This window comes from Artibeus jamaicensis, unplaced genomic scaffold, assembly GCF_021234435.1.
Source record: "Artibeus jamaicensis isolate MK-2021 breed Jamaican fruit bat unplaced genomic scaffold, CSHL_Jam_final contig_548, whole genome shotgun sequence".
NCBI classification, from domain to species: Eukaryota; Metazoa; Chordata; class Mammalia; order Chiroptera; family Phyllostomidae; genus Artibeus; species Artibeus jamaicensis.
This window is the reverse complement of record NW_026521883.1, coordinates 8310265-8325656: the sequence shown is the minus strand read 5'-3', so window position 1 is coordinate 8325656 and position 15392 is coordinate 8310265. Positions and strand designations below refer to the sequence as shown.

The window sequence follows — 15392 nt, the reverse complement described above, 5'->3', positions numbered from 1 at the left end:
ACAACTCCATAAATATACTAACTACTGAACTGTACACTTTAAATGGGTAAATTGTATGGTATGTGAATTATATCTCAATAAAGCTGTTATACTGAAAAAGAACCCAGAGTTCAATATAGTACCCTAAGAAAAGCACTAATTTACTTCAAGATCCTTTTTTGATTCAAACAGACTTAAGCATCCATTTTTCATACTTTCAAAATAATTTAAAATTTTATTATCAGGATAATACATTAATTTTCTGGTACTTTTCTGTAAATGTTTTTCAAATTCTCTCCCCCACCTTTAATAGAAAGAAACTTAGACAAAGCATTGGGAAGCTACAGGACAAAAGGGACACTGAAAAGGTATAGGGAACATAGTGGTAGAACACAGAATTCTGGAGATACATACATATCTTTTTCTAAAGCTGCCACATATCTATCAATAAAAAATTCTGAACATTTACTTCAAAAAGCACAAGGCATATTACCATTTGGATTCATAACAATAATTATTTTTTAAAAAACTTACCCCAGATCTGTAAGGGGAGGCTTATCTCTTCCTCTTCTATAGCAAAGGTAAATCTGTGGCCCCACAAGACTTCCATTATTGAGGTCAGCTGACAATCCAGTTGGGGTAACATCAATACACATATAATCCCGTGGCACTTCCTCCCCAAGAGATTTAATAATAACTGAAACATCCGTGATAGGTTCTTTTGGTTTTGCTACTTTGTGACAGGCATCATTGAAGTGAATTTCTTCTTCAAGAGGCTTGGAAACATCAGTTAATCCTGCTACAACAAAGTAGTCAGCAACACGAGGCCCCTTATCTTCAATCATCTTCCATTACAGAAGGTTACATCTAAAAGGAAAGTCCAAGACTAATATTTTCCTATAATAAGCCAAATAAGTGTAAGTGGTTTGTATGCAAATAAAAACAAAACAAACTACAAAAAATGCACTACCTCCTTGATAAACACACTAAGAATACATTTTGCTTTCGTATATAACAAGTATACCTTTTTTAAAAAATGAGAGTATATTTAGCATTCAGATGACCTAAATGGACAGAAAATAAATCCCCCACATCCATTTAAATGCATAGATTAGCATATAAAAATGTAAGGGAAATTACCAGGGCCCCAAAACAGTGCGAAACCAAAGGCCAGAGAGAAGTATATAAAAGACATTGTTAAAAATTACAGGGGAAAGAAAGTATTTAATATAGAAATGAATAACTAATATTATTTCCTAAAAACTTTACTAAACCAAGAAACTTCCATTAGCATGTGAAATTTATGATCTCTATGGAAAATAGTAAGTAGATATTCAGACACAATGCCTGTGTTGTCAAGAGTAACCAGAAATCACTTGGAAAGAGCATTTGAGGAAAGCATTCCTAGTCTTACCAAAACTTGGAACTTTAGTTTGGTACATGAGCAAAAGTTGTTAAACAATTAGGAGATAAAATGTCTTTCATTCATTCACTTTTTTTGGGGGGAGGTAAATTTTTTTCAATTCATTTTAGAAGCTGGGGGACCATACAAAACAAGCATTTGATCCAACAGTTCTCTAAGTATTCACAGTAATACACAATCCTGAAACAACTTGACTCAAGCTGTAGTAACAACACTCAATACTACATTATTAATCATTTATAGCTTTTAACTCTTTGTTCAACATGATACAGATAACTGAAGGAATTAGCTCAAAAAGTGTTTATAGGCATCTTCTTAAAATTTCAGATACCTGCTCAGCAAATATTTCACTTCAAATTACATGTTTTCTTTGAGAACAGAAAAAGAGGAAGGATATGCTCTCTATTCCTTAAAGATTCATTAGGACTAAGAAATCATTATAAGGATGCTCTTACCCATTCAGTAACTTATGACAACTTGTTTTTCTTGCTTTCAATCTCTGCCCAAACAACTCAGAATCTTTTTAAAAATTTTTTTTCTATAGCTCCATTAGGTCAGAGTAGTTAAGCATTTACTCCTTAGGTTAACCCTGAGGACAAAAAAGGCAAGAGTTGAAATCAACAGTAACATTGTAAAGATACAAGAAAAACAAAAAATCAGAACATAATAGTTTTACCAAATTATAAAATATTACTGAAATGATAAAATGAGCAAAAGTCTTTGAGACAGACCTGATAAATAGTCACAAACTTAAGACATACATAAAAATGATCAATAACTCAATGGGCCAATCCAACTGTTCCTCACTCCAGGGCACTTAAATAAACTGGGAGAAAATTTTTTAAAGCTTAACTCCACAGGTAATAATCTACTTTAGTTCATTTTTCTTATGTAATGAAAACCAGAGGTCTCAATCTCATCTTTTTTAAATTTCATCTCTCATTCTTCCCCCAACTAAGGTAATGTATCTACTGTCCTTCAAAAGTAGTTTTGTTCTTTTCCTCTTTCAAACTACATTAAAGTATTTCCTCTTTTAGTCATCCTATTTTTCAAAATTTTTAAACTTATTTGTATTTTTATTTAAACTTTATGAATAGCACAAAAGAACAGAAAGAAAAAGAAATTCAAGAATCCCTGTACACAATAGTAAGTAACGGTTCATATTTGACAATGTTTCCTAGTTTCCTTAGAGAAGAGACAATATCCTTATCTTCTACAGTTATAATACAGAATATAAACACTTGTATTTTATTCATTTATTAAGCATTTTTACGCTTCTATAATGTTCATAATTACACTAAATGACTACATAATATTCCATCAAATAAAAATCATATTTACTATATCCAGTACCCCATTTTTCATTCCAGCTAGTCCTAAAGTATGCTAGATAGATGCTTAAAAATATTTGTTAAATAAATGATCAGTTCACTTCATAATCGTCATCAAGCATATTATATTAAACATGTTTTTTTTCTTTAATTCAGAATCCATTTTCTGAACTTCGACTATTTTAAATACTGCAGTTGTTGAATGTAGAAAAGACATAGAGAAACTAGATGATCTAAGTCTAGTAACCAAAACCCAAAACCATCAGGACCTTGGGCAAAATTAGAAACTTATTCAAGAAGTAATTGATTCATTCATTCAACAAATTTTTCATAATAACTTCGTAAGATCTGACACTATTCTAGGAACCAGTGACGATTACTGATGAAAGCAACAGCCTCTGCCTTCAAGGCATTTCTTACTTAGTTCTACTTTGGCACATATCTTTCTATACTTTTATTCCACCTCTAGTCATTTTTTCTCTTATCTCCCTTCCAGATTCCAAAAGTTTCCCCACTGTTTTCCCTCCAAAGACCCATATGCTTAAACATGATGCCATTCTATGGAAACTTTGAAAAACAAAAAGAAATCTTATTTGTGCATCATATTTAAGAGTAGGTTAACTTTTTTATTGATTGATTTTAAAGGGGGTTTGGAAAAGGGAGGAGGGAGATGGAGAGAGAGATAAAAAAGAGACAGAGAGAGAAAGAGAGAAACATTTAATTGTTATTTCACTTATTTATGCATTCATTGGATGATACGTCTATGTGCCGTAACCAGGGATCAAGCCAGCAACACTGACATATCGGGATGATGCCCTAACCAACTGAACTATGCACTCGGGGCAAGAATAGGTTAATTTTTCTTTTGAAAATGTTAAACCAACACAAGACAAACTTGACTTTGTAAAAAAAAGTAAGTTTTATTAACCCAAATTGATGGACTATGTGGAGCAAACTCCTTGAGCAAGGGAGGCTTACTTGTTTTGGAGGCACCTCCCCTCTAAATACCTATTCCCAAGCAAAAATCAACAACAAACAATAACTGTGTAATTTGACAGCATCCTTATGAAAGATTACCAACTCCTGATTTATTTTTTAGAAAGTTAAGCTAGGAGTAATAGACATTTAGAGGGGAAGAAATCTTATCATGAATCATAGTCTAAACCCTCATTTTATAGTCAAAGCACAAAAGGGGCTTACTTAAGGGTACCTAGCCAGTTAGCAGCAGTCTGGGTAAACTCTCAGGTCTCCTAACCCAGTGTTCCTTACATCCGAGGATGTTACTTCTAAAAAATAGTCATTAATGCTGATCAAGGGCACATATTAAGACATTTTTCAGTAAGTTCGTTTGTGTCACTTGTTACTCATAATGACTATGTGGTGAATATATGGCAAATTCTGAGTAAGAAATCTGGTAGATTAAACTTTCAATGTTTCATTCAGAAAACAGCTAAGGAAATAAATCAAAAGGAAAAACAAAAACTACTTACACATTACTGAAGTTCTTTCTCTGAAAAGGATGCCAGATCTGAATTTGTGAATTCTGTAAGCTTCAAAGTTGGAGAAATACTGTATTGAAAAAGACAAGAATTGATCTTAAATTAACTCCAATTAAATATTTCTCCCTGTGATGTCTTAAAAGTTTTGTTAACAATGATAATTTTCAAACAAAATGCTTACATACATTGTTTTCATATGACTAAGAGCCAATAATTTTCAAACACCAGCTGATTCAGGAAACACTTTTCATTCAAAAACAGACACATACACACACACAGTAGATAATGGAGAGAAAAACAGAAATAAAAGAATGGCACAAACAAGTAAATATACAGAAAGAAGGAATGTGAGAAAAAAAACACTCCACTTCTGGGACTTTGTATAAAGTATCTTATTTCTAGAGGGGAAATATACACACTTAAGACAATTTAAATATAAACTCAAGCAACTTCAATACACATAAGAAGTTTCAAAGAAATCAATACCTAAAGTATTTTCCCTTTGTTAAAAATTATTTATATTAAAATTGAATCTGTTATATCAAATCCTTAACATGGCTGCAATCTCACCAAGGAACTCAGGTCTTTTATCCAAGATAAGTGATGTTGTATTATGGGATTCAATAAGCCATTATCATATTTTCTTAAAGTTCAGTAATTTAGTGAGTTGTAGTTATAATCTTAAAAATTTTTTATTGTTGTTCAATTACATTGTCTCTGTTATCCCCCATTACTCTTCTCTGCCCTGCCCACCCTCACTTCCCACATTCAATCCTTGCCCCTCAGTGACCCCCTCTTTGTCCATGCTCCTTGACGACCCTTCTCCTTCTCTCCCCTCCTTGCTCCCCTCTGGTTACTGTCAGTTTGTTCTTCATTTCTGTGTCTCTGGGTCTATTGTGCTTGCTTGTTTGTTTCATTGATTAGGTTCCACTAATAAGTGAAATCATATGGTATTTGTCTTTCACGGCCTGCCTTACAAACAGAAAGATGATGCCACTGACGAAGTCGTAGAGCAGCAATTTTCAATCTTTTCACCTCATGGCACTCACAAGCTAATTACTAAAATTCTGTGACACACCAAAATACACATTTTTTTGCTGATCTGACAAAAAAATATATAATTCCGACTCATTCACACTGGATGACTATTATTGTGTTGGCTGTTTCATTTTATTATTTGACAATCTCAGGGAAAAGAGGCCAGTGCCCTGGCTAAATAGTCAGGTATTGCATGCTTTAAAAATTCTTTTGGCACACCTGTTGAAAATTGCTGTCTTAAGAGTATAACCAATCGAACTGTATTGTACCAAATTACTGTGGGGTTAGCCTTATAATGCTGAAGATGCACACGTAGAAGTTTCTGTAAGAGTTAAATGCTTTTGCAGGAAAGCAAGTTGAAATGCAGTACTCACAAGCCCATCAAGAGGAAGCAACCACAGCTTTAACCAATCAGGGGTGTCCAGTCTCCCTGTGTCCAACCCATCAGGGGTGGCTCACAGGCCACATGTGGCCCAGGATGGCTATGAAGGCGGCTTAACACAAAACTGTAAATTTACTTCAAACTTTTTTTGCTCACCGGTTTTCCATTATTGTTCATGTATTTAATGTGTGGCCCAAGACAACCCTTCTTCTTCCAGTGTGACTCAGAGATGTCAAAAGGTGGGACACCCCTGGATCTACTAATGACAAGGGAACAGCAGCCACAACAGACATATTTACCTAACTTAGTTCGTCCTTGATATGTGTTTGTGAAAAGTGAGAGAGGAGGATGGAAAGAGCCAAAATTGTTTGAGTCAAGATTTGATAAAGCGCCACCCCGACCGGTGTGGCTGCAGTTGGTTAGATGCTGTTCCACAAAGTGAGAGGTCACAGGTTTGATTCCTGGTCAGGACACAGGCCTGGGCTGTGGGGTTAGCCCCTGGTCCAGGCGCCTATGAGAGGCAGACTATCAATGTTTCTTTCTCACATCAGTGTTTCTCTTCTCTGTCTCCTTCCCTTCCCCTCTCTAAAAATAAAAAAATAGAATATTTTTTAAAATGTGATAAAGTGTATAGGAATGGAATGGCAGGTGAAAAGAATGAATGAAAAATAAAGTTAAATACAATATTGTTACATTCTGGACTGCTAAAACTGGCCAGAATGAATATGTTTTAAAAATTAGAACATCGCTCTACCTCAGATTCACCAAAAAATTTCAGTCAGTAAATATAGAGTGGGACATGTGTGTTAAAATAAACATGGTCCTGAAGTAATGCCATTCTGTGTGGTTGGTAGGGTACATGTCCCGCACGAGATGGTCAGCAATTTGAACATTTTACCTAAAATGTCACATGGTGTACTTGAGTGTGATTTTGTTATGTTACAGAATTACATGCTTATGATGTCATATTAAAAGTTTTTTATGTAGTAAAAAAGGGGCATTACTTGTGCTGGGCCCTTTATATATAGCAAATAGTGATCTGCTAAAACATTTAAATTCAACATCAGATTATCACAAAAATTTTCCAGTTGAAATACTCTATGTATATAAAAATTCTTGTAATTTGGAAAATTATAGCTCTTGTTTTACTGGTAGACCATCAGGCTTATTTAGATACAACTATGAATTAGGATTATGCTATAATAAATTCTAAGTACATTTTCTGCTACATGAATCTCTTAATATAGAGAACTTTTTTTGCACAATAACTCCCTTGATCCACTAAACTTACTCTTTATAACTCAAAAAATAGTGTTTTCTTTAATGTTGATACTTTTAGATTACTTTACAGTAACATTTACAGTACCAAATATTTCATCTTTGACAGAATAGACTTCCAGTTTACTTTAATTCCATGGACTATATAAAAAAAATGGCCCATTACTAGAACAGATTTTCTATTACACAGAAAATGAGACATATAAAACTGGCATCATTTAAGTGTTTCCAAAGTTCTTCTGCTAATTAAGACAACACATCACAACTACTGCTTTACTTTCCATATATCTATAAGAAAATTTAGAATAAAAAAGTGGGTAAAGTCTATTTAGTACTGCATCCTTTGATGTAAATGAAAAGACATGACCCACAGAGTAATGTATCAATATACTTCCCAGAGCTACATATATTATCTTTCAGCACAGACTCCTTTACATTGCTTTTAAAATATATATTATATTTGTTTCAGGTGTACATCATAATGATTCAATATTTGTATATACTGTGAAATGATCACCACAATAAATATATTTAACACCCATCACCACAGTTACAAAATTAAATTTTTTTTTCTTGTTTGGAGAACTTTTAAGATCTCTCTTAGCAACTTTCACTTAGGCAATACAGTATTATTTAACTATAGTCACCATGCTGCACATTACATCCTCATAACTTATTTCTTAACTGAAGTCTGTTTGACGCCCTGCACACATTTTGCCCACCCCTTGCTCCCTACTTCTAGTCCCACCAATATGTCCCCTACATCTATGAGCCTGTGTGTGCATATGTTTTACATTTCCCATATGAGTAAAATCATACAGTATTTGTCTTTCTCTGTCTGACGTATTTCACTTACATAATATCCTCAGGTTCCACCCATGTTGTTGCAAATGGCGAGATTTCACTCTTTTTTTATAGCTGAATAATATTGCATTTTGTGCTTATATATTCAAATATATAAATACATAAAGAAATGTATGATATATTCATACAAATATATTCACACATTTTCTTTACCCATTTGTCCATTGACAGACTTGTTTCTATGTCTTAGCTATTGCAAATAATGCTGCAATAAATTTAAGGGTGCAAATACCTTTTCGAATTAGTATTTTCATTTTCTTTGGATAAATACCCAAAAGTGAAACTGCTCAATTATATGATAGCCCTATTTGTAATGTTTTGAGGAGCCTCCATAGTGTTTTCCATAGTGGCTATACCACTTTACATTCCCACCAACAGTGCACAAGAATTCCATTTTTTTCCACATAATTACCAACACTTGTTATTTTTGTCTTTTTCATAAGAGCCATTCTAACAGACGTGATGTAATAGCTCACTGTGGGTTTAATTAGCATTTCCCTGATGATTAGTGATGTTGAGCACCTTTTCATGTGCCTGTTGTCCATCTTCATGTCTTCTTTGGGAAAATGTCTAGTCAGGTCCTCTGTACACTTTAACTTGAATTATTTGGGGTTTTTTGCTATTGAGTTCAATGAGTTCTTTACATGTTTTATATCTTAACCCCATGTCAGTTATATGATTTCCAAATATTTTCCCCCATTCAGTAGGGTGTGTTTTCATTTTGTTGATGGTTTCCTTTGCTCTGCAGAAGTTTTTCAGTCTGGTGTATAGTCCTACTTGTTTATTTTAGCTTTTGTTGCCTTTCTTTTGGTGGAAAAAAAAAAAAAACCACGATCAAGACCTGTCAAGGAACATACGACCACCTATGTTTTCTTCTAGAAGTTATATGGTTTTGATCTTATATTTAAGTCTTTATTGTGTATGATATAAAATAGTGCTTCAATTTCACTCTTTTGCATGTGCTTGGCCAGTTTGCCCAACACCATTTATTGAAGAGACTATTCTTTCCCCATTGTATATTCTTGGATTCTATGTCATAAATTAATTGACCATGAGACTTCCGCCAAGATGGAGACTTAGATGGAGGATCCACCTCACCTCTGTGCACAACCAAATCTAAGAACAACTATTTTTAACAGCAGTCACAACCAAGCCACACAGAAAATCGACAATACGGAGTCCAAAGGACAACTAGATACTCGGCTGGACCGGTACGAGGAGCGAGGCCAGCAGCGGAGCAGGTTAGCAAGAAAAAATTCCCGGGGCGGTGCACGGTGCGCGCAGGGAACCGAGGGCGCGATTGCGAGCGAGCTGGCTGCCGGAGCGCACAAAGAAAGGCGCGGTGGGTCGCTCAGTCGCGCGCATTTACGTGCGGAGAAGCCAGTGAGAAGGGAAGCCGGCGCAGGGCAGCAGGCTCGCGCAATTCCGATCGGATAAACCCCAGGCGTGCGGAGTGACTGGAAGTGCTGGGCTAGCGGAGAGGACCGCCATTGCTCCCTCTCTGACCACGCCCCCACACACAGCGTCACAAACCAGCGACCTGGGTCGCCCCGTCCTGGTAAACAACTAAGGCTTCGCTCCGCTCACTTAACAGCACGAATAGACCAAAAATGGCTCTAGGACAACTCAGAGCCCCAGATCCGATAGACCTAAGTGATGAAGAAATAGCCAGTCTTTCAGATGCACAGTTCAAAACACTGGTTATAAGGATCCTTACAGAACTGGTTGACTTTAGTCACAAATTAGAGAAACATATGGAAGCTAAATTAATTGAAATGAATGGGGATACAAAAGATTCCAATAGTAATGGAAAGAAAATTGGGACTCAAATCAAGGGAGAGAACCAGAAGGAAGAAAAAAATGATCAAATAGAAAGGAATGAAGAAATAAGAATTCAGAAAAATGAGGGAGAAGCTTAGGAACCTCCAGGACATCTTTAAACGTTCCAACATCCGAATTATAGGGGTGCCAGAAGGGGGAAAGGCACAACCACCAGTTGAAAAATTATTTGAACAAATAATAAAGGAGAATTTCCCCAATCTGGCAAAGGAAATAGACTTCCGAGAAATCCAGGAAGCTCAGAGAGTTCCAAAGAAGTTGGACTCAAGAAGGAACACACCAAGGCACATCATAATTACATTAGCCAAGATTAAAATGAAGGAGAGAATTCTAGAAGCAGCAAGAGCTAAGGGGACAGTCACCTTCAAAGGAGTTCCCATCAGACTGTCAGCTGATTTCTCAAAAGAGACCTTACAGGCAAGAAGGGGCTGGAAAGAGGTATTCCAAGTCATGAAAACCAAAGATCTACAACCAAGATTGCTCTACCCAGCAAAACTTTCATTTAGAATGGAAGGACAGATAAAGTGCTTCTCAGATAAGACCAAATTCAAGGAGTTCATCATCACCAAGCCCTTATTATATGAAATGTTAAAGGGACTTACCTAAGAAAAAAGAAGATAAAAAAGATGAACAGTGAAAGGACAGCAAACTCACAGTTATTAAGAACCACACCTAAAACAAAAGCAAACTAAGAGGATAGCTAGATCAGGAGCAGAACCATAGAAATGAAGATCTCAGGGAGGGTTAGCAACAGGGGAGTGGGAGGAGGGGAAGGGGGGAGAAGGTACAGAAAATAAGTAGCATAGACAGTAGATAGAAAATACATAGGGGGGAGGGGAAGGGAGGGGGGAATAGAGCAAATGTAATGGCATAATCAATAAAAATAAATAAATTTAAAATAAAAAAAATAAAAAAAGAAAAACATGAGAAAAAAAATAAATAAATTCCTAAGATAATTTAATAAAATTATACAATTATTGCTGATTATAAGAATAATATATGTCATTAGAGAAAATCTGGAAAATAAACAAAAAGATACAAATACCAATAATCTCACCACTCAGAAATAACTGTTGTTAACGATTTGGTGTATTACCTTCTAAACATTTTGTATCCATTACATAATAATAATTAAAAAAAAATTGACCATATGTGTATCATAAGTTTATTTACGAGCTCTCTGTTCTGTTCCGTTAATCTTTGTGCCTGGTTTAAAAAACTGTCAATACCATACTGTTTTGTTTACTATAGCTTTGTAATCTAGTTTGAAACAAGGGCACAAGCTTTGTTCTTCTTTCTCAAGATTGTTTTGACTGTGAGGGATCTTTTGTGGTTCCATGCAAATTTTAAGATTGTTTGTTATATTTCTGTATAAAATGCCATTGGAACTTTTATAGGGATTGTACCAAATTTGTATACTGCTTTATGTAGTATGGACATTTGAATAATATTGATTTTCTCAACCCATGAGCATGGAATATCTTTCCATTTATTTGTGTTGCCTTCAATTTCTTTCATCAGAGTCTTACAGTTTTCAGTGTACAGGTCTTTCCTTTCTTAAATTTATTTTTAAGTGTTTTATTCTTTTTGATACACTTGTAAATGGCACTGTCTTCTTAACTTCTCTTTCAGGCAGTTTGTTACCAGTATATAGGAACATAACAGATTTCTGCACATTGTTTTGTATCCTGCAACTTTACTAAATTTATATTCCAAGTGATATATCAATGTGCTTCCTGTAGCTACATATGTTAAATTATCTTTCAAGAAGATTTCTTTAAATAACTATTATTTACAATTGAAACTTTTTTCTTTTGAGATTGTTGTAGGTTCATATTCAATTGAAAGAAATAACAGAGATCTGGTATACCTTTTACCCAGTTTCTAATAGTGGTAACATCTCACAAAACAATACCACAGCTGGATATTGCACTGATGCAATTTACCTATCTTATTTTGATTTCCTCAGTTTTACTTGTATTTATTTGCATATTTAGTTATATGCAATTTTATCACTTGAGTAGCTTCATGTATTCATCACCAAAGTTAAGATACAAAACAGTTCTATCACAAGGATCCCTAGTGCTGATATTTTTAAGTCCTATCCCCTCCCCACTACTGTCCCTAATCAATATGGAGTGTGACATATATATATGGAGTGTGACATACATATATCACTCGAATTATTTGGGTATATATACACACATACCCAAGTATATATAAATATATATATATGTATTTTATATATACATACCCAAATATATAAATATAAAATACAGCTTACGAAAGGAAAAATGACTACAAAAGCAATGCCACTTACAAAATAGGTACAAAAACAAACCAAAGAAAAACGTGTAAGCATATGTGGTGTGAAAAGATTTCTTAGTCACATTTACTCAGCCATCTGGAACATTATATTTGAACATGATTATACAAACATATAAATGCATAGATATGTATGCACACAAAAGATAAGGGGGACAGGGTGATCATCTACTAAATCATGACAAAAATCAATCTCCTTAGTTCTGAGATAAATGTTTTATTATGATTAAATTTTAGACTGGGTCAAGTGAACAACATAAAATAATGCTACAAAACAACTCCAGTAGGGGTTCCTAGATGTATAAGAACATAAGGAATCTTCTACTGTGTTCAGAGTCAGCCCTGCTGCTCGTGGAAGAATTAAGTTGGAACTAGAGTAGCTGGTTTTCCATTGAGAATATGGATCTGGTCTGGACTGAACAGGAACAAATTGGAAACAACTAATTGTTAATACACAGATACCTCTTGTCTCTCCAAGTACACTATAAACAACTGAAAGGCAGGAACTCTTATCTTTTGATCCAATCAATTATAGCAGTTAAAAACACAAGGTAGGTATATAAATATTTATCAAATGATAAGACTAGCATAGTATAAAAAATGGGAAAGTTAAGACGCCACAGAATCAAAGCATTTTAGACCTAGAAGGGTACAGGGAGATTTAGTTTCGATTCTTTTTATAATGGAAGAAATTGAGGAATTTGAGTTAAACAGCTTACCTAAGACAAATTACATCAATTTATAATTCAACTCTCATTTGATTTGGAGTTCTACTATACTATACTTCAATTCAAGAATGGAAGCAAAGAAAGCAATTCTCTGGGGAGACCTCTGTGTTAATTAGTGAACATGGGCTTTGACAAAGAAAATTAACAGGTAACTGGAAGAAGTTAGACTGGTTAAAGAGAGCTGGGGCAATTACCAGGTAAGAAAAAGAATGGGTGACCAAAAATAAGAGAAAGGAGTAAAGTAGAAAAGGAAAAGAGTTGAACAAAGAGATATGATAAGAAAACAAATGAAAAAGATGGCCAGGCATAAAAAAAAATAAATAAAAACCATGCAGAAATGGGAAAAAGTGAAATAATTACAGAGGAATGAGGAAATGGTAGCTGGAGGGTTTTTTTTAACCCTCACCTGCCGATCTCTTTATTGATTTTACACAGAGAGGAAGGGAGATATAAACATAAACATTAAATGGATACCTCCCATACACACCTCAACAGGGAATCAAACCTGCAACCTAGGTATGTGCCCTAAGCGAGAATTGAACCCACAGCCTTTTGGTATACTGGACAATGCTCCAAACAACTAAGCCACCTGGCCATGGCTGTATCTGGAGAACTTTTAATGCTATTTACATTCTTTTAAAATAAAGAAACTATGAGATTTACCATTCCTACAGTGAAATCAGAGTCCCTATAAACTAACATTCATGATGAAAATCAATTACCAGTCTTACACTAAAAACCTGTTCATATCCAACACTGTATATGAAATGCAAATACAGGGTGCTCACCAGTCTAGAGTGAAAGGGAAGTCCAATTTTAAATTTTCTCTTGCACCACTTTTTTTTTTAGTTAACTTCCCATATGCATACCACGCCCACATAGCGAAGTTCTTACTTCCCCTTTGAATCATCATAAAGCATTTGTTCTGGTATCTAAAACGAATTGCTACCTCTGCTGGAATCATCCCAAAACTTTCTCTCAAACATACAATATCTGTTTTTTCTTTTGTATTTCATCATACATATATAATACTTGAGGAGTATTCATGAGGTAATTAAAAATATATTTATATTGCCCTGGCTGGTGTAGCTCAGTGGATTGAGCACAGGCCTGTGAAGCAAAAGGTTGCCGGTTTGGTTCCTGGCCCGGGCATATGCCTGGGTTATGGGCCAGGTCCCCAGTGGAGGACACATGAGAGGCAACCACACACTGATGTTTCTCTCTCACTCTTTCTCCTTCCCTTCCCCTCTCTCTAAAAATAAATAAATACAATATTTAAAAAACATACATATATATTTATATAAGATGAGTAATCTAAAATTCAGCAATACTAATATAAATAAAAATAAGACACACTGGTTAAAAATATCACCTTTTCTAAAAAGTATATATACAAGATTTATAGTTCTATCATTAGATTAATGCTTAAAATTTCAATTTCTTAGTTTTACCACCTATTTAAAAATACTTTACACCTTCTTAAAAATCCCTTGGTGGTGGAGAGAAAATGCAGACAACAATAAATGAACAATAATAAAGTAATTTAAAAAAAGCCCTTTCCACTTTTCCCCACAAACTGTAACAAATAACAAATTTATTTGTTAATAAGCACCTGAAAAGGACTTTGAAAATTAATAATTCAAAACAACTTTGAGAGCTGTTATTCTTCCAGTTAATAATGATTGGTATAATTTTAAGTATATTTTTTGGATTATGCTATTACAGTTGTCTCATTTTTTTCACCCTTTTTTTTTTAAGAGATTTTATTTATTTCTCTTTAAAGGGGAAGAGAAGGAGAGAGGGAGAGAAACATCCATGTATGGTTGCCTTTCTTGTGTCCCCTGCTGGGAACCAGCCTGCAGGGAACCAGCCTGCAACCCCACTATGTGCCCTGACTGGGAATCGAACCGCGATTGTCTGGTTTGCAGGCCCGTGCTCAATACACTGAGCTACACCAGCCAGGGCTTTTTTCACCCTTTTATCCCCTCTGCCCTGCACCCCCTACCTCTAGCATTCCCTCCCCGCACCTTGAGTGTCATGTCCATGGGTTGTACATATAAGCTCTTGGGCTTCTCCATTTCCCATTATTATTCTTATCCTCCCTATTTTATGCCTACTAATTATGCTTATTCCCTGTACCTTTTCCCCCATTCTACACCCTCCCCTTCCCCACTGTTAACCTTCCAAATGATCTCCATTTCTGTGATTCTGTTTCTATTCTAGTTGTTTGCTTACTGTTTTTGTTTTTGTGTTTTTAGTTTCAGTTGTTGACAGCTGTGAGTTTGTTCTCATTTTACTATTCATAGTTTTGATCATCTTATTTTTCTTGGATAAGTCCCTTTGACACTTCATATAATAAGGGCTCGGTGATGATGAACTCTTTTAACTTTACTGGGAAGCACTTTATCTGCCCTTCCATTCTAAATGATAACTTTGCTGGATAGAGTAATCTTGGATGTAGGACCTTGTCTTTCATGACTTTGAATACTTCTTTCTAGCTCCCTTCCTGCAAGGTTTAAGAAATCAGCTGACAGCCTTATGGATACTCCCTTGTAGATAACTCCTTTTCTCTTGCTGCTTTTAAGATTTTTTCTCCTTATCTTTAATCTTGGGTAATTTAATTATGATGTTCCTCCTTAGGTTCAACTTCTTTGGGACTCTAAGCTTCTTGGACTTACATGTCTATTTCCTTTGTCAGATTCCGGG

At 35.0% G+C, this 15392-nt stretch overlaps 1 protein-coding gene across 8 annotated transcripts in view; it reads right to left on the bottom strand.

Annotated features, from left to right (window-relative positions):
- DENND4A (DENN domain containing 4A) overlaps window positions 1-15392 on the bottom strand; it is a 120868-nt gene that overhangs the window by 76100 nt on the left and 29376 nt on the right. For 7 of the 8 annotated variants that reach the window (XM_037155579.2, XM_037155577.2, XM_037155581.2 and 4 more), the window contains 3 exons: window positions 4224-4302; window positions 1858-1991; window positions 514-876 (listed from right to left, as the gene is read on the bottom strand). In XM_037155579.2, coding sequence (XP_037011474.2) covers window positions 514-824 — 311 coding nt within the window. In that variant the 5' untranslated portion in view covers window positions 825-876; window positions 1858-1991; window positions 4224-4302. The remainder of the gene's footprint in view (window positions 1-513; window positions 877-1857; window positions 1992-4223; window positions 4303-15392) is intronic. The other variant, XM_037155578.2, reaches the window with a different exon arrangement.